The 20,515-nt window shown below is 45.0% G+C and overlaps 1 protein-coding gene across 1 annotated transcript in view; it reads left to right on the top strand.

The window, feature by feature from the left end:
- Positions 1-20,515, top strand: part of EXOC4 (exocyst complex component 4) — a 369,665-nt gene that overhangs the window by 307,136 nt on the left and 42,014 nt on the right. The window contains exons 12-14 of the mRNA XM_083461060.1: positions 3,033-3,169; positions 7,521-7,676; positions 9,005-9,183. Coding sequence (XP_083317186.1) covers positions 3,033-3,169; positions 7,521-7,676; positions 9,005-9,183 — 472 coding nt within the window. The remainder of the gene's footprint in view (positions 1-3,032; positions 3,170-7,520; positions 7,677-9,004; positions 9,184-20,515) is intronic.

The following is a 20,515-nucleotide window of genomic DNA, read 5'->3' as shown; positions in this document are numbered from 1 at the left end:
AGCTTGACATTTGGTCAGTTTTACCTTCACTGTGAGTCTGAGAAACCAACGACAGGTGTCCGAGTTCATAAACCTAATTTCTTTTTTGCCCAGAGCACGTGCAACCCAAGACTTTTATTTTCAGATTCATCATCTCTCATCCTTATTGTAGCATCTGGTGACTTTCATTGGGGCAATTGTTACAATACAGTGGTACCTTGGGTTAAGAACTTAATTCTTTCCGGAGGTCCGTTCTTAACCTGAAACTGTTCTTAACCTGAGGTACCACTTTAGCTAATGGGGCCTCCCGCTGCTGCCACGCCACCGGAGCACGATTTCTGTTCTCATCCTGAAGCAAAGCTCTTAACCCGAGGTAATATTTCTGGGTTAGCGGAGTCTGTAACCTGAAGCGTCTGTATCCCAAGGTACCACTGTACTAGATATTCCTCCAGGGACAATTGAACATGACATACAAACATGAAGTTGGAAAAAGAGAAGATGGAATGTTTTGAAGGACAGTAGAAGGTCTGTGGGTCAATCCCCAAAAGGACCTGTTGAAACCCAGGAGTGGGATCTGTTAGTCCTTCTGGCTGGGAGCTGCCATGCACAGTTTGTGATTCAATCTTATGCATTTAACTGAAATTGTAAATATTGTACTTTCAGTTCTGTGCTGGTAAGAAACAGTTCCTTGGGCTCAGAAGGGGCAATAGGTGTGCCTCATTCTTGGTCTCCTACACAACCATCTGATGTCTGTTTTTGATGGTGGGACTTTGCTCCCTGTTTGCCTAGGGGCAACTGCCACTACCTAGATACCTTGAGAGCCAGTGTGGTGTAGTGGTTAAGAGCGATAATTAAGACTCGTAATCTGGTGAACCGGGTTCGCGTCTCCGCTCCTCCACATGCAGCTGCTGGGTGACCTTGGGCCAGTCACACTTCTCTGAAGTCTCTGAGCCCCACTCACCTCACAGAGTGTTTGTTGTGGGGGAGGAAGGGAAAGGAGAATGTTAGCCGCTTTGAGACTCCTTCGGGTAGTGATGAAACGGGGTATCAAATCCAAACTCTTCTTCTTCTTCTTCCAAGGCTCAGTCCCATCATATATATTTTTAGTGTTCTGGCTGGCCAGGTGCTTGACCAGCCCTACCTCCTTCAGCCCCAGGCAGCCTCTGAACAGGAGCTTCCTCAAGCCCCAGGTGGGCGGAGGCAATGACCGAGGGGATACCTTCAGCTCAGAAAGTCACGAGTTGTACAGGGCAGCTGTGGAATATCAGTCGATGTGCAGAGCTGAAGTGTTTTTCACCACCCTATATTCCCAGCCAAGGACACTCTCTGCAAAGTGCCTTTGACGACTGTCAAACTTCCCTCGGAATAACGTGCCGCACATGCAAAGGGCCGGGTTGCAGCGCTGAGCGAGGGGGAGGCTTCCTTATTCTTTTTAGCAGCTTGGAGAGCAGAATCAATTCCTGTCACTCACCGGTAAATCTGCAGGAACAGGATTATGGATCTGGGTCCTTCTTGCAGTACTTTAATCTTAAAATCGATGCTGAGAAGGAAGCCAGGCTTGGGGGAGGGTAGCGGAGAGGCTCCGGCTTTGACTCTGATGAGGTTTTGCAACTTCAAATGCAAAAAGTGTCCAACTCTCTTGCAAGGGAGGCGGGGAGAGAATGCCTCACCTGTCGGAGTCAATGGAATCAGCTGCACGGAGGACTTTAATTCAATATGTAAACCAAAGCAGGGCTTGGGAGATGCTTCAGCCTCTTGCTTTTAAGTGCGCAGCTCAGAAAATAATCCTGCTATTCTGTGAAGCGAAATATTATTTTGCAGCGTGTTAAATTGGTTAGTAATTTTTATGGTGCCACAAGACTCTTGTTTTTGCTGCAAGAAGCTAACACAATTGCCCCTCTGGAAGCTAGTTTTACCTTTCTCTTTCTTTCCTGCACCCATCAGTGGGGCTTACACGAAAGAGAAGTGTGCAGATACCCAGACAGCGTACAAAATGCTGTAACAGCAAACCAGCTGCTTTGAGAAGACTTGTGGGGATGTTGGCTTGAGCCACTGGCTCTTCGGGGCCAACACAAATTGAGAAAGGGATGTGGAGGTTCTCATAGAAACCAACTAAATATATATATATTCCTTACCTGGAAAAGATATAGAGTAAAGCAAAGTGATTGGGGGCTGGAGCACTTTGCCAACAAAGAAAGGGTGGTGTGTTTGGGGGAATGGGTTAGTTTGGGAAAGAAAGAGAAACCTTTTCTCGCAGTGACCAACCAGATGCCCATGGGAAGCCTGTAAGCCGGACCTTAGCCCAAGAGTGCTTGCCCTACTTGTGAGTCCCAGAAACGGTTATTCAGAAACATACTGCATCCAACAGTAGAAGTTGTACACAGCCATGATGATTAGTAGTCATATCCTTACCCTCCATGAATCAGCTCTGAAGGAGAGGATTGGTGGCCATCACCACGGTGGATTCCGGCGTCTTAGGCGACTGGGCGTATTAAATGACCCCCCCAAATTGGCAGCTGCAATTTGGGGGTTTGTTTTATAAGCCCAGTAGCCTAATATGCTGGGCAGCTCTGCGCCGGGAGAAAGCCGCCCAGCATGGAGTGGAGCCCGCCGCCCCTGCTGCTGCTTCCGAAGCAGCAGTGGGCGGGCTCCGCACCGGGCGACTCTCTCCCGGCGCGGAGTGGAGCCCGCCACCGCCAATACCCGGCGTATAAGACGACCCCTCTTTTTCGTGGTTAAAAAGTCGTCTTATATGTCGGAATCTACGGTACATCTTGTGAGAGTGAATTGGTTAATTCAACTATATTCTGCATGAAGAAGTACTAAGTACCCAAGGTTGAAAACAAGAATCTTACGCCATTGTATTGAATTGTTGCATTTAATTAAAACTAACTATGGTGTTCTTGGTTTGCTTGCTTGTGCCAAATAAACTTAGAAAGGCTTGTAAAATGTTTTTCTTGGTAGGGGCCCACCATGACAAGCCTTTAAAAAACTTCTTTCTTTCTTTCTTTCTTTCTTTCTTTCTTTCTTTCTTTCTTTCTTTCTTTCGGCAGAGCACAGTGATTGTGGAAAAGACTGTCCAGGACCTCATGAATTTGATGCACGACCTGAGTGCCTACTCTGACCAGTTCCTCAACATGGTGTGTGTCAAACTCCAGGAATACAAGGACACCTGCACTGTGGCCTACAGGTAAGGCTTGCTTGAGGGCCAGGTAGCACCCTTCAGGTCCTTCCCTTCAAGGACAGACTGAAGCATTTGGAGGTTTTCTTCTTTAGGAGGAAAAGGCAGATAAGGGAATAAGTTTAGATTTCTTTTACCTATAAGTGTATTTCTACACTGCCAACTCATTCAAAAAGATTTCATGGCAGTGTGCAATAAAACCATTAGGACGTCCTAAAATTGTAAAATACAGACTACCGCTGCATTGTAATTTGTTTTGACTGCTTTTAATATTGAATTTTAAATTGCTGAGGCGTGCCCTGGGACCTGTTGGTGATGGATGGGTTTGATGGTGGCAGTAGGAGGAGCAATGCTCCGCCCATGTAATGCATAATTAAGACATACCTTTGTAGTAAATAATGTACAAGAAAAGACAGTAGGGATATAGCTACAAGGATAAAGGTGAGACAATAACTAGCCTATTTGCACATACATAGTTAATACCCCCAGTCCCACTAATACAAAACTTACCTGTCCCCCTGCTTTAAGTTGTTTACCTACAAGTGAAGTTACAAGTGAACTCTTTATTTATTGCGTTTGCAGTGGCGCAATTAGGTCAGCCCTCAGCCCTCATTTCAGTGTCCAATCCCTGATTACAGGAAGAGGAGGACATAAAAGAACACAGAAAATACACTACTTGGTCTACTAGCTCATGCTAGGTACAAATAGAAGTCATTATGCCCGTTATGTGACTAGGAAGAGCATAATGGGGGCACAAGATGTTCTCCTAACTCATTGTGAGATAGGGAGAGAATGTGTATAAGAAACTGCATGGTGCTAGTTATTTATCCAGCCCTTCATGTCTTTAGCGTTTCCCATCCCAGTTACCCAGAACCCTTTAACTGGAGGTGCCAAGTCTTGAACCTTGGATTGTGCTCCCCCACTTCTGATTCATAGCCCATCCTCCTGTCATTTAAAGCTGCCTCGTGCTGAATCGGACCACGGGTCCATTTATCCTAGTGTACTCTGACTGGCAGTGGCTCTCGCAAGACCTTGGCCAAGGATTATTCTCAGCTGTCCCAGCCTTCCTGGTCGTATGAAGAACTCAAACTCACACCTCCAGTCCTGCCAAAGGTTTTAGTGCATTTATCAGATTAGTAAAGGTAAAGGGACCCCTGACCATTAGGTCCAGTCGTGGCCGACTCTGGGGTTGCGGTGCTCATCTCACTCTATAGGCTGAGGGAGCCGGCGTTTGTCCGCAGACAGCTTCCAGGTCATGTGGCCAGCATGGCTAAGCTGCTTCTGGCGAACCAGAGCAGCTCCCGGAAATGCCGTTTACCTTCCCGCCAGAGCGGTACCTATTTATTTACTTGCACTTTGACGTGCTTTCAAACTGCTAGGTTGGCAGGAGCAGGGACCGAGCAACAGGAGCTCTCCCCGTCACGGGGGTTTGAACCGCTGACCTTCTGATCGGCAAGTCCTAGGCTCTGTGGTTTAACCCACAGCGCCAACCGCGTCCCTTCAGATTAGTACATAAGGCAAACTGCAAGTTAAAGGATTCAGCAGGTGCATGAGAGGTTAAATGCACCTCTAAGTTTAAGCTAAGGTGTTAATCCTACACTTCTCTTTTGAAGTGTTACCTGGGCACAGCTATTTTCATGGCAAGCAGTTGGAATCTATGGCTGGAGAAGCGAGCAGACACTCCTTGTGGTTTGGCTAGTGAAGTTTGTTTATGCTGGCATCTCCGTGTCTGTGGTGCCCCCCCTGTCCTAATGGACATGTTTCCCAAGGGTGATGTGCTACATGTCCATGCAGAATATTAACTAGGGGATGTGGCAGTCAGCCCTAGGATGCCAGCAGCTGTCAGAAGTGGCAGAGAAAATGCAAGGACCATTTAAGGGGTTGGGTGGGAGAAACACAGACACCACAGACTTGAGAAGGTGGCATACATTGAAGAACAGAGCTGTCATCTTAAAACTGATACCGGAATCCACCCACCACCACTATCTCAAAGCAGCTAGCTATGCAATTTTTCCTGTTCTGGTAATAGGGTTAATCATCACCACCAGCACGACAATCTAATAATTGGTTTTTGGCTCATTGGGCCACAGACAGAGCCATCTGTGTTGCTGTGTTGTATCTGGCTCCCAGGAGGGGGCTAGGAAAGGGGCGTAACAGACAAACAGGTGACAGGGCATTGCAGAGAAAGGCCCGATTCCCTTCACGGCTCAGTGCGTTGAGTGCATAAGACATCTGCTTGAGATGACATAGCAGCTCCAGAACCTGCACTGCTTCCAAAATTCAAATGGCTGCTAATAACCCCTGGAAACAAAATAGCAGAGTGGCTCGGGACTTTGATTAGGGAACATCTGGGGGCCGCTGGGGCTAATTGAGACTCAGGTATTTAGTGACAGAAGCACCCCAGGAGTCAGCAACAGATTTCACTTTCAGATTCAACATGTCTGAATATGAGAAATTCATGCTCATCCACAAATAGAGCAGGTCTCTTGCCCCAAACACATATCATGCACCAAAGCATGGAGTTGCAAGGAGGAGACTCTAGCTAAGTGGTACAGTGTCTGCTGTGTGTCCAAAAGGTCCCTGGTTCACTTCCTTTTATCTCCACCTAAAGCAGGAAGCAAAGGACATGGATGGCACTGTGGGTTAAACCACAGAGCCTAGGACTTGCCGATCAGAAGGTCGGCGGTTCGAATCCCCGCGACGGGGTGAGCTCCCGTTGCTCGGCCCCTGCTCCTGCCAACCTAGCAGTTCAAAAGCACGTCAAAGTGCAAGTAGATAAATAGGTACCGCTCTGGCGGGAAGGTAAACGCCGTTTCCGTGTGCTGTTCTGGTTCGCCAGAAGCGGCTTAGTCATGCTGGCCACATGACCCGGAAACTGTCTGCGGATAAACACCGGCTCCCTCGGCCTATAGAGCGAGATGAGCGTGCAACCCCAGAGTCGGTCACGACTGGACCTAATGGTCAGGGGTCCCTTTACCTTTACCTTTACATTACGTCACCCAAACTGGAATCCTCGAGGAGACCAAAAACACAACCTTCCATCATGCAGCGGGACAATCATTTGCCCACCCCATCAATCCACACAATCCAGACCAAGGTTTGCCACAGCTGATCACATAAACAGAGCCGCTTGCTCCAGGTGGCACAGGTAAGGAATGACAAAACTGGGGTGGAGTTCTGAATTAAATATGGCATCCCCACTGCTGTGACAAATAACTATTTTATTGTCTTCCGTCTTACGTGGCATGGTGACTTTCCAGGGCTCTACTTTTCATTACTCTCTGGAATGTCTCTCTTCTTGAATTATTAGATAAAGTTTGAAAACACAGGGAGAGTATTGCAAGGGCTTATGTCTAGGAGGCACATAGGATAAAATGAACCTAAGACTATAATTCTGAGGTGCAGGATTGAGAAGAAAACAGTTGTATTTGTTAGACTGTGAAATAAACGCCCCAGAGTAGTAGCAGCCTCATTGCTGTTGTCATTTCAGACTTGAGTGGTCAAAGCATACTGGTTAACGTAGTCTAGCAAATAGGCCCTCGATGAGAAGGAAATGACCAAATTCCTCTCTTCCTTCAAAAATAACTATGTTTTTCTGATATTCTTAACAGAATACTAGGCAGAACCATTGGATTTTCTACAGTCTGAGCTGGAGGGCTATTTGTTGTTCAAGACAGCTTTTACTTTTATCTGCTTTTCAATTTTGCGTTGATTTTTGATGCAGCTCAGGGGTTGATAGTTTAGGAAATGGGAAAGCACATTGTTCCAGAGAGTAGTGAAGTCTGAAATGGAGATTTAGGCTCCGGGATCCTGCAGCATTTGAAAACTCAAACTGCGTCATTTTGCTTTTGGCAGATTGAATTTAGAAACTAAGAAGTATCTCCCACTGAACCAACCTGTTGATTAAAACCCTTTACAACCTTTTGAGTTGCAAAGAATTCTTCATCAACACTGCTGATTTTCAGTTATGCAGAGATCAGAGTTGATTATAACATATATTAAGTAAAACAGAAACATCGCCAACCGACCCCGTCCCACTCACCTTTCTCCCCTTTTCTTCCTAATGTAACACTAATGTCTCAACAAATGAAACTGATCTGTAAAAATGTAGCTTGGAAAAAAAGAGAGAGACATTGCTCATACTTTTGTAAACCAAATTTTTTAAAAATAATAATAAAAAAGAGTTGTTTATAATTGTCTCTGTGGTATGGTATAGGGACACACTTTATTCCACAGCCTGGACCCCCATCACATTTGAGTGATGGTTTATTTATTTATTTCATAATGTGAGCTGGAATATCAAATAATCAGGAAATACACCTCACCTCTTCCTTACATCACCATTTCTCATTTGATGTAGGAGCATTGTTCAATCTGATGAAAAGCTGGTCATCAGTGCGTCTTGGGCAAAAGATGATGATATCACGAGACTCCTGAAGTCTCTTCCAAACTGGATCAACATGGCCCAGCCCAAGCAATTGCGACCAAAGAGGGAGGAAGAGGAGGATTTCATAAGGTAAATTATTCCTAAAATGATAGTGGCAACAACAGGTGGCCTTGCCATGAATGGGTTGTCTTATCTTTCAGGGCAGACATGCGTAGCCCTCAAATTCCTTTGAATGTGCAGGATGAATTTCTTCAGGGTTGCCTGTTACCAGGAAATAGATCTGAACTGTGGAGGGTTCCCTTTGGGCATTGTAAGTTACTTAATAATGTGTGTTCCTTTAGTGGATGACTCAGTGTTTGACCGCCTGACCCCATGATCAATTTTACTAGCCTTCTCTGTCCAGCCGCCCAGCCCCTCCCTCTGGGACATCCGAAAAAGCCTGTTCATGAGCTACTAAGTTGTTTTAGAAATCCCTCGTGATGAATGAGAGGCTTGTTATTACAACTTACCGGAATCCATTAGGAAAATTATGTTAAGGAATTCTTCACCCTTCCTTGTAGTCTGGAGCCAGCCTGGTCGAGCTTTGAAATGGGTCAAACTCCTTCACATGATTTAGAAGAAAGCATGGATTGTTGATTTGTTGTGCCATTTATTCTATTCTATTTTTTAACTTGGGGGGGGGGGATACAACTCAAAATGATATAGCATGCAAGAATAAATATAATGCAAAAAAGGGGCTTTCTCCATCTTGACAGTACATACACGTTAACTTGCTGCGGGTATAAATTTTGTAATGAAGTTGTGTCTCTTCTTCTCCTTCCTTCCTTCTTCTTCTTCTTCTTCTTCTTCTTCTTCTTCTTCTTCTTCTTCTTCTTCTTCTTCAAAACAACACATTTATTCAAAAGTTACACTACAGCTTTGTCCACTGCCATAATACTGCAAAACGATCACTCCAATCTTGTTTTGACCTACTGTTGTTTGATTCTTGTTTTTAATGTCTGGCCATGAGCTGCTTCTAGCTGAATAGTGGGATCAAATACCGGTAATTTTAAATACATTAAACTTCAGTAAAAATGAGTCGGATCCAGACTTAGTTGTGCTTTAGTCCTGTTGAAATCAGTGAGGCAAGTGTATCACAACTAGCATGGATTTCAGTGAGGCTAGCATTCAGATTATCCTGGTATCTGATCTTTTCTTACTCTGTACAGATCCAGCCTCAAAACTCCATTGTAACGTCGCTGGTTGCACTGATAAATAATGCATTCAGGTTATCCCAGTTTCAGGAATCAAGAGCACCTGACAGGCTGATGTGGGAGCAGCATGGGCTCAGATGGACGTGCAAAATCCCACACCAGGAAAAGCCCCCCAGACAAATCTGACTGAGAAAGTCCTTTTCTTTACACTATTGTTGAGTTTTGTATTAATTGTATATGTGCCTTGTGTTTTTCTTGTTCTAGAACCGCCTTTGGCAAAGAATCCGAAGTGCTCATTGGGAACCTGGGTGATAAGCTGATTCCCACACAAGAGATTCTCTCTGATGTCAGCGACCTGAAGGCCTTGGCCAATATGCACGAAAGTTTGGAATGGCTCTCCAGCCGTATGAAGGCAGCTTTCTCCAACCTTCCAGTGGCACAAAGTGAGTCATCTCGAGACAAATAAATCCCTCTTCTCCCAGGCCTTTGACTAATTCATGGGTAGGCAAACTAAGGCCCAGGGGCCGGATCCAGCCCAATTGCCTTCTAAATCTGGTCCGCGGACGGTCTGGGAATCAGCGTGTTTTTACATGAGTAGAATGTGTCCTTTTATTTAAAATTCATCTCTGGGTTATTTGTGGGTTATGTTCCCAACACCTTGAGCTCCTCAGCTTCAGCAGTTTCCCTGGCTTGGTCAGGATTTGGGGTTAAGACACTCTTCTTAGGGCCCTCGTATTTACCTGGACCGCCTCTCCTGGTCTGCCCCGCAGAGGACCTGAAGGTCCATGAATAACCATAGTTTAGAGGTCCTGGGCCCTAAGGAAGTTTGACTATCCTCCACCAGGGCCAGGGCCTTTTCAGTGATGGCTCCGACCTGGCGGAATGCTCTGTCCCATGAGACCAGGGCCCTGCAGGATTTAACCTCCTTTCGCCCGGCCTGTAAGACAGAGCTATTCTGGCTGGCCTTTAATTCGAATTCAGCCTGTTCTTTTATTTCCCTTCTCTTTCCTCCCCATCCCCTTTTATGAAGATCACCCGCTCTGAGACCCCACAGCTAATTCTCCCCTGGTCTCCTTGCTGGCCCAAATAGGACTAATTCAGCCAACTAGCCCTGGTGACTAATGTTTATTGGATGGATTTCCCCCAAATTGATTTTTGAACTTTGAATTTTATTGTTATTCATGCTTTTATACTGTATTTTATGCTGCTTCAATGTTGTATTACAATTAAGCGCTTTAAACTTGTTGTTAGCTGCCCTGAGCCCGGTTTTCTGAATTGGGAAGGGCGGGGTATAAAAAAAAATGTATTTATTATTTATTTATTCTTCTTTTTTACAGTATTTGTACAATATACAAACTGGGCTGAGTGACTTTATAGTTAATCTGTCAAAGGCCTCCCCTTCCTACAGATAAAAATTCAATAACCTTTTTTTCTGTGTCTCTGCCACAATTATCACTCATTTAAAACCAGCCCAGCTAATGGAGTGTTTTATCACACCCCACAGTCTCTCCCTCGTTCATTATTTAGTGTTTGCTAAGCTGATGGCACTTCCACAGCTCTCCCCTTATCTGTGCTTCTTCAGAATTGGATTTTTGTATTTTCCAAACCAGTCAGATATGACACAGTCATTTTTGTCTTCTCCTGGATTGTTTTTCCTCTTCCTCTTCTTTCTCTTCCCCCGCCCGCAAAGAATGCAAACTTTACTCTTAGCAATAACTGTTTGGATGCTAAGGTTGTAGCGTGTAGCTAAACTCACCAGAGTGCTCAAGGAAATTCTTTTTCATTCATTGGTTTCAATTTTGCGTTCACCACTTCCTGAGAACTTGGGTCTGGTGGTGATATTTGAAAACAAAAACTATGTCAAAGAGCTGAAGTGTATTGCGTTTATGGCGGAGAAGCCTCTGCTACTGACTGGCTGAGCAGGAATGATGTTCTTCGAATGTTCAGTTGCTCAGGAAGCAAAGCAGTTTGCAGGCCAACAACTGTGAGGAAAGGGTAAGCTGTTGTTTTTGCTGGGAATAAAACTTCTCACAGATTCAGGCTAGAGACTTAGAAGAGGTCCCAAGGAGCAGTGAAGCTAAGGGACAGGGAGATAAGAGACCAGGAGGCTGAAGGCAGAGGGGAGAATAAATGGACATTCCACAAGCAAATTAGGATGAGTACTGAATGAGTAGAAATTGAATGTGCAACAATCTAACCTCCACGTAAGCTTTGTGCAAGCAAATCAGAGCTATAGTTCAATAAATATAGGCTAAATGCAAGCAGCGTTTAAGCATTTCCCTCTTTGTTTCATGAGTGTGTCATGTTATCTGCACACTTTGGAATTCTGTGCTAATACAGCATTCAGAATTTTGTCCTTGTGAACGGCATCTGTATACTGTGGGGATCTCTTCTCTTCTGGACTATCCTTTGGCCTTCATCTAGACTGTATTTTGGTGTGGCACCTGACTGTGCAAACACACAAAGAGTGTGAGCTGAGCACAGTGTTCCCCAGATTTCCCCGACCTGGCCACAGTGATCCATGCAACGGGCATCTCCAGGCTTGGCTACTGTAACTCACTCTACGCGGGGCTGCCCTTGAAGCTGTCCCAGAAACTCCAGCGGGTGCAGAATGCTGCAGCGAGGCTCCTCACGGGGTCTCTGCCATGGGAGCATATTCATCCAGTGCTTTTCAAGCTGCACTGGCTCCCAGTGGAGTACAGGGTCAGATTTAAGGTGCTGCTTTTGACCTTTAAAGCCCTTCACGGCCTAGGACCCTCGTACCTACGGGACCGCCTCTCCTGGTATGCCCCATGGAGAGCCTCAAGGTCCATAAATAGCAACACCCTAGTGGTCCCGGGCCCTAAGGAAGTCAGATTAGCCTCAACCAGAGCCAGGGCCTTTTCAACACTGGCTCCAGCCTGGTGGAATGCTCTGTCTCATGAGACCAGGGCCCTGCAGGATCTGATTTCTTTCCGCAGGGCCTGTAAGACAGAGTTGTTCCGCCTGGCCTTTGGCTTGGAGCCAATTTGATTCCCTCCCTCCCTCTTTTTCTTTTTTCTTTTCCTTCTCCTCCTGCGAGGAGGCTATATTTTAATATTTTAATGTTTCAGTATTTTAATGTTGTATTTTATTTTTGTTTTTAAGTTGTAATCATTCAACTTGTTTTTATTATTGCTTGTAAGCCACTCTGAGCCCGGCCTTGGCTGGGGAGGGCGGGGTATAAATAAAAATTATTATTATTATTATTATTATTATTATTATTATTAGTCACTGAGGCAGGCTTTTTCAGAATTAAAACTGGCAGCATGGTGGAAAGGTATTAGAAAAGCAGGCTGTGATAGGAATTGCCATATGTTTCTGTAGGAGATGCTCTTCTGCAGTGCTCTTCCTCCGGATTTGTAGCCCTAAAATGCAGAGATGCAGCCGGCAACCTCAGAGGCTCAACACCAGAGACACACAGACACACCTCATGGCATACAGAGACACAACTCATCATCTTTAAAGGAGAATCAGATTTTGACTCTTTATCTCACAGACCTCTTGCATCTCTTCTTTGGGGGCCTGGGACGCTAGTTTTAAAATTACCCTTTAGTAAATTTGAGCAGCCAGTTAATGCAGCGTGGGGAGGGAGAAAGAGGGTTAGCACAAGAACAGAATTGCCTTTTCTCCCCAGAGAAACCGTCAGGAGCAGGGTTGGGACAGTTGCTTCGCATGGCGTGTTGATATGCATAATCCTGTGTATACCCAAAGATTTATTTGTGCCCAGCATAATCGCTCATTAAGAGTGTTGTCTCTGTCTCCTGTCCCTATTTAGGGAGGATTACAGGTTGCTTCAGGTTAATAAACCTTGAATATTTCTTGGTATTTAACATTGGCTGGCTGGCTACCTGAAAGCTTACCTTTTCTAGAATTCCTGTTTTTGAGTGCAGGTTCATTTTCTGGGAAAGAAGGGCTTATGGGAAAGTTCAGGCTCTGTGCGGAGAATAAGTCCCTACAAGAAACATGATGAGTTGGCTGTAATGACCCTTTCCCTTTGCTCGCATCCATTTTTCCAGTGGGCAGCTGGGCAGCAGCTACTTAGCACCTGTCCTCAACTGCTCCTTTACCATGGTGTGCTTCCGTGCTAGAGAATCCAAAGTGCAACCCTTAAACGCTTCAAGATGCTATCTTGTACCTTCACATTGTGTTCAGGGCCATAAGCAGTTTGGGGAGCCGGAGATAGCCAAGTGGGCAGGGACACAAGGCAGACTGCTGCCTGATCAAAACCTAAGCCAGACTCAGGAGCTTCTGTTGCTGCTAGAACTAGAGGAAGCCACTGTGGAACATCTTAGGCCCAGGAATGCTTCATGCAGCAAAGCATAGATCCAGAAGTTCCCAATTCTATCTCCAGACTCCTGACATTTCTAAAGAAGGGGCAGTGTGTGGCATTAACATGCTTCGTGTGTGCATGCAGATCACCCTGGAATATGTTTATGTTTGTTTAAGTCTCCATTCATTATGATTTTTCCACCTTCTGGGATTTCTAAGCCCGTTATGTGAATTTTGAGGCACTGATATCAACATTTAAACCAGCACAGCTAAATTCACCAAGAGTGGTGGTGGTGGTGGTGGTGATTAATTCATGATTTGGGCTGTGTTAGGAATATTCGTGGATCCTTGATTCTCTTTTTTATATTTTCTGATATCAGATTTTGTACTGCAAACCACCAACAAGAATCTGCAAAGCCAGGTGCCCCACTTTGGGTAGATGTTCTTCTACTGTATTATTTTGTTTTTAAGAGATTTGATAGTGCAGTCCTTTCCAGCCAAACTCAGCCCTACATCAGCTAAAGGGGGAGATGGTTCTTCAGCTGGTGGATTCGTCTTTTAACCAAGAAACCATCTTCCTTCCCATCCTTGTGCAATCAAGGCCCTGATTATGTTGATTGCCTCTGCATTAATAAGCACTGATCATCTTGTGTGTGTGTTATCTGAAAGAGGAACACACCCAGAGCTGTTAGCTTTTTAAGAGTTTGCTGTGAGTCCTACTTTTACCTCATCTGGCTGAATTAATATTCTTCTTTTTTTGTAGCAGAGGCTCCTTATCAGTAGATAATTGTCAGGGGTGCTTCTCAGCCAAAAGAATGCACATGGCAGATAGTTAAGTATTTATTGTCCAAGATAACACTTAACAATTGCTTCTACAGCTCTGGAAATCTACGCATACCAATCTAACAACTAGGCTGCTATTCCCAGGTCAGCGCTGTATGGAACAGTTGCTGTAACAGGGGACCACTCCCCCTCCACCAGTTAATGTACCTCCCCCTGATGGTCTGCGTGCATGCAGCCGGAGACTGCGCCTGTGTGGATACTTCTTCTGTTCATCCTTTTTCAGTCCCCTCCTGGTTCTGTGAGCCAGTGGTGCAGGAGAGGGTGGGGAAGCCCTTCACTTCCTCCTCTCCTTCCGTCCTCCAACTCTGAAGCTTCCCCTGCCTGAATCTTGCCTCCTGGCTGAACAGGCCCCCACAAACCACTGCCCTGAGTCAGACTCCAGCCCCCCTGCCCCTGGTGCACACTCGCCAACAATGAGCCTGCCAGTCCCTGACAAGAAAGTATAATGAGAGATGTTGCTTTTGGATGTTGATGTTGTTTAGTCGTGTCCAACTCTTCGACCAGAGCATGTGTGGTTTTGGATAGCACTTGCTTTTATGCGCTGCATGAATCTCCCACCAGAACAGGAATCCGTAAGAATATTGGAAGATCCCTGCTGGACCATAACAAAGGTCCATCTACAAAAATTCCTTCCAGTAGCACCTACTGAAGAAGTGTGCATGCACACGAAAGCTCATACCAAGAACTAACTTAGTTGGTCTTTAGGTGCTACTGGAAGAAATTTTTTTATTTTCACTATGGCAGACCAACACGGCTACCTATCTGTAACTGGAACCATGGAAGGCACCACATTGAGCTGCATGAAATGGAAGTCCATCAACCTCACCAAGAAACTTGCACAGGTACAGACTGATATCTTCTTTCTTACTAAATGCAAGAACCTGGACATTATACTCAAGGGTCTTAGAATTAAAAACCCTCTACAATCCACGTATCCCACTGAATATGCAAGAAGAAGAAGTGTGCATGCACACGAAAGCTCATACCAAGAACTAACTTAGTTGGTCTTTAAGGTGCTACTGGAAGGATTTTTTTTATTTTGACTATGGCAGACCAACACGGCTACCTATCTGTAAAAGGTCCATCTAGTTCAGAGTTTTGTTTCCCACCTGGTTGGGTAGCCAATCGGGTGTTTCAGGGAAGCCAGTGAAATAAAAAATTTAAGGTCTTATATATGTACATAAAAGATAAATATTCATAACTGCATATATAAACCACATGTCTGAAACCCCCCAGAAAAAGTCCTGAAACCATTTTGTCCCTTGCAAATTGACCTCAAATATTGCTCTGCAAGGTTGAAGGAAAATGGAAAAGCCTCCCCATTGTCTTTTTGTTCACAAATCCTGTCTTAAGGGTATGTCTGTCTATGAATAGGGTGAGCCTGTGACCTGGCTCAGGAACTAAGTATTTGTCATTACAAAAGACTGGCCAGGCTCCCCAGGGTATCCAATCAAGTGACTATTAACTGGTAACCTGCCAGACAGGAGATAAACAATGCACTCAGATTTCTGTTGTAGACTTCCCTTTCTGTGATGTAGGTATGATGTATCTGGGGGGTGTTGAGCTACACCCCTTCTGTGATGTATGTATGATGTTTCTGGGGGTGGTCTTGGACTCTGGGCATTTTAAAATGTCTATATAAGAGTGGGCACACCTTTGTTTGGGGTCTTCCTCCTTCTCCAGCGTGTGAAGGGGGCACCCTGTTGCAACAGTTCAATAAAGATCAGGCTTATGAGCTGCTTTGCTTCTCAATATTCTCTGGTTGGCCTCTTTCTCCGACCGATGGAGAACCTACAAAGGACTTTATAAGGGCTCTTGTGTTCCCCATAAGGGAATAAGGGCACATTTTTGTTTATTACACCAGTAAATCCCCATGTCCAGTTCTCTCCAGTCCCTTTTGTAAAACATAGCTAGTTTCCACAAGTTGTCAAAAAGCCATCGTTGGGCGCTAGAGCATATAAGGCAGCTTCCTGTGTTTGAGAAGGGCCTTTGCTCAGTGGAAGGACATCTGCTTTGAATGCAGAAGGTCCAAGGTTCAATCCCTGGCCTCTCTAGGAAGGGCTGGGAATTCCCCTGCCTGAAATCAGTAGAGAACTGATTTCAGTAGAGAACTGCTACCAGCCATTATGTACAATGCTAAGACCCAGCCTTATGCAGATTCCTGTGTTCCTCTTTCTGCTGCACTGACTGACGTTGGCAGGACAGATAAATGCACAATGCAATGATATCAAAACACAAGCTCTGGAAAGCGGCCAGGTTGCAGGGGATGGGGAGAGCACAAGCCGTAGGTGCCAGCTCCCTGTTACACACAAACACCAGTTTCCTTCCGACTGCCTTTGCTAAATGCAGGTTAGGTCCTTTGAGTGTGATAAAAATTCTCAAAGAGGCTTGCCCAAAAAGACCCACACCATTATTAACACAGTGTAAAATCCAAATAAAATGATAAATAGGAGAAGCATAAAACCGGAATAAAATGCGAAGAGCCGCAGTAAAATTTAAGAGCGGTGGTTAAAATGAATCACCATTCAGTTCAAAGTCCAAGCAAATGAAATGAAAAGAAAAGGGAGCCCTGGGCTCCTTTGGGAAAGACAGGATATAAATTGAATTATATTAATAAAAGTAATAATCAATAATACATACACATGGTTTTTGTAACTAGGGGCCCACCAGAAAGAAGGCACCTCAGCTCAATAATACTGATCAGCTTTATGAGGTTGTTGTAAGGATGTGAAGCAGTCAAAAACATTCCTTTTTACCTGGGTTTTTGTCCCTTAATTTGGAGGACTTTAGATGTTTGTGGCTTCTTCCAGTTGGGAGAGGTTAGACCACGGGTACGCAAACTAAGGCCTGGGGGTTGGATCAGGTCCAATCGCCTTCTAAATCCAGCCCGTGGACAGTCCTGGAATCAGCGTGTTTTTACATGAGTAGAATGTGTCCTTTTATTTAAAATGCATCTCTGGGTTATTTGGGGGCATAGGAATTCGTTCATTCCCACCCCCCACCCCCCAAAAAAATATATAGTCTGGCCCACCACAAGGTCTGAAGGACAATGGACCAGCCCCCCACTGAAAAAGTTTGCTGACCCCTGGGTTAGACCTACCTTTTGAATAAGTATGGTGTGTTTGTATGTTTTTGTTGTTGTTGTTGTTCTAGTTTCATACTGCTTTTACACTGTTTTGTAAATCGTGTTGGGTTGCTTTTTGTGAAAAAGACAACAAATTAGTGCAATTTAATACTGTTGTTGTTGTTGTTGTTGTTGTTGTTGCTGTTAACAATCCTGACCATTTTGAGCTCAAAGGGGCCATAGCTCAATGATCGAAGGATGTGCTTTGCCTGGCAAGGATCTCAGGCTCAATCTCTGGTGTCTCCAGGTAGGGTTAAGAATGGTCCTTGTCTGAAACCCCGGAGAACTGCTGCCAATCTGTGTAGACAATACTGTGATCTAGCTGGATTAACACTATAAAATGTTATAGAAGTGCTTAGTAGTAGTAGCAGTAGTAGTAAATTGTATGTGCCAAATGCAGACCGCTCCTTCCCATGCAAACTTAGCAGATCCCGCCTATGTTGTGCTATGTGCCAGTGGTGCCTTTCATTGCTGAATGTACTTCTTGAGCTGTTTTATTCTGAACTTACTGTGCTGTGCCTTGAAATTCTTTGAGAATCACACGTTTGATAAATAAAATAAACATGGCACAAGAAAAGCACCTGGTAGGTTGCTTCTGGGTCATGGAAAGGGGCCGACAGTTCACTCAGGAATGGACCAAGCTTTAGAGAACTTAGAAAGTCTTTATGGAGTCTCTGCATGAGCGGGAATTAACTGCTGAGAAAAAAATAAGGTATCATTTCTCCCTTGCCGCACCACACTCTGTAGTTCGCGAACCTGTCGCCCTGAAGTCCAGCCGCACAGTTTCTGCAGCCAGAGTTTTGATTACACCACCAACTCAGTTGCATATATTTATGTGATAGTTCTCCACATACATGGAGGGTTAGGAGGTTGAAGGGCGGGGAGGGGGGCGGGGAGGAAAGTAGGACAAGGAGCAATTAGCGTAATCATAACCTCAAGCGCAAGCGTTGATCCCAGGACACAAGATCAATCTCCAGGAGAGCAAGATGTGCAGTGTCTGGGAAGGAAGGCTATCAACTCTGCGCACTGGAGTCTGGAGAGCTGCTTTCTAATTCTCTGGCTGTTAAATATTTGATGCAGAGGTTCAGGAGGGCTCCGGCTGCTAATAACCTCTGCATCAATCTTTTTTCTAAGGCCCCACTAAGAAGTTGGACCGTTGCTGAGGGAGGGAAAAATAGAGAGGAACGTTCTCTGCCCAGTGTCCTTGGTAGGATCTGTGCAGGTTCAGCACCAAGCCATGCTGGAAGAGGATACGGTTTGGCTTCTTTAGTCACTGTCCCAAGAACGTAGAAGGCAAGACTAGCCTGCTCATGGCGTTTAAGGGCCAGCAGTCTCCGAGTCCAGATTGCACTGAATCCAGTGTGAACAGTTGGACCTGAAGGAAGGAAGGTGCAAGTGGAACAGTGCTAAGCATTTTCAGATTCCTGCCTGGTGGCAATGCAACTCAAAGCCTTGTTATTCTTACCTTGCCCTGCCTACCTACCTACCTACCTACCTACCTATTTCTTTACAGTGGTACCTCGGGTTACAGATGCTTTAGGTTATGGACTCTTGCTAACTCAGAAATAGCTCCTCAGGTTAAGAACTTTGCTTCAGGATGAGAACAGTGCAGCGGGAGGCCCCATTAGCTAAAGTGGTACCTCAGGTTAAGAACAGTTTCAGGTTAAGAACGGATCTCCAGGACGAATTAAGTTCTTAACCCGAGGTACCACTGTATTTATTTTGCATACCACTCTATACCCGTAAATCTCAAGGCGGTTCACAACATAAAATTACAATGTAAAAAACACAGAATACATAACAACAACAACAACAACAACAACAACAACAACCCAATAACCCCCCCCCATTCCACAACAAATTTGAAAGGTTACAACAACAACAACAACAACCCAATACCCCCCCCAATTCCACAACAAATTTGAAAGGGTATCAGATGTCAATCAGCCAAAGACCTGGTTAAAAGGGAACATTTTTGCCTGGTACCTAAAGGTATAAAATGAAGGCGTCAGATAAGCCTCCTTGGAGAGAGCATTCCACAGATGGTAGCCACAGCAGAAAAGGCCCCACGGAACTCACAGCAGATAGGTCTTCAAAGTGCTGGGCAGGCTCAGTCTTTTGAGGCTGTGGTGTGTCAGGGCAAGCAGGGCGTTTGTCCCACAAGACTCACATCAGATGCGATCTTCATCATGTGACACTGCTTCAAAAGATTATGCAGCGAAAGGCCATTCCCTTTGTATGATTCTGGGCCAAATCAGATGTCACCATAAGCACCTCTGCCATCCCCTTGGTAACATTCGAGTGAAGAAAATGCACAATTTGATGCCATTGTGTTCAACAGTTTTCTCTCCCAGCTGAGTCCCCACAAGAGGCAGCCTCTGAAGTGAAACTGGGGGTGAGGAGAGAAAGCTGATTGCAACAAGGTAGTCTATAAGCATTTCTCAGGAGACACAGCAAATGTAGGTCAGTGTCAGCCATATATTTATGACAATGTGTAGTTTGGCCCTCCAGGATAAACAGTTAAAATGGAGAGGAGCTGGATGAACTTGCTCATGGCTTTTAGCTAAATATGGAGGTCCAAGTAAACCGAACGTATATTTGGGAGATACTTGTAAGATTTATCGTCTGCCTGTGAGAGCTCTGGGTCAGTCCGTGGTGTCCATGGAAAAGAAAAGCACTTGAAATGTATTAGTTTAAAATACTAATAGCCGACTTACATTGCGGTACGGCAGGGAGACGCATAAAACTTCTCTTAAAATCTACATTTATTGCAGTAATGAAACACCAACATTCATTAAGACTGGCTACTGCTGTCTGAGGTCAGGCAGACACTAAAGAATTTGTAATTCTGGCTCTAAACCAAATTATGTATTAATAAAAGATCTAATGAGGGAGAGAAAGGGAGCAAAGTCCTCTCTCAGTGGGGACTTCATAGTAAGGTAGGGGGTTAAACAAAGTCATCTCCAACTTGAGAGACTGCAGCTGCAACTTAGACGCTGCACGTTAAAATTGGTGTCAATTTACAAACTTAAGACAGGGGATAAGGATTCATAGAGAATAAGACTGTTGATGGCTACTAGCCAGGATGAACTTGTTCTCCTCCCGCTGTCCGGGAAAGTATCAATTTATGTGAATAACAAGTGGGTTGATAGCTACTGCGTTTGGGTTCCTGGAGGCAGCTAGTTGGCCACTGTGAGACGGGCCTTTGGCCTGATCTACCTGCAGGTCCAGGTAAATTTGCCAGCAAATTTGGAAAACTCAGCAGTGGCCAGAGGATTGGAGAACATCAGTCTACATCCCAATCCCAAAGAAGGGAAGTGCCAAAGAATGCTCCAACTACCACACAATTGCACTCATTTCACACACTAGCAAGGTTATGCTTAAAATTCTACAAGGCAGGCTTAAGCAGTATGTGGCCCGAGAACTCCCAGAAGTGCAAGCTGGATTTCGAAGGGGCAGAGGAACCAGAGACCAAATTGCAAACATGTGCTGGATTATGGAGAAAGCTAGAGAGTTCC

This window comes from Podarcis liolepis (assembly GCF_965112155.1).
Source record: "Podarcis liolepis genome assembly, chromosome: 10".
In the NCBI taxonomy this organism is placed as follows: Eukaryota; Metazoa; Chordata; class Lepidosauria; order Squamata; family Lacertidae; genus Podarcis; species Podarcis liolepis.
The sequence above is the reverse complement of the archived record's forward strand: the minus strand, read 5'-3'. Positions and strand labels throughout refer to the sequence as shown.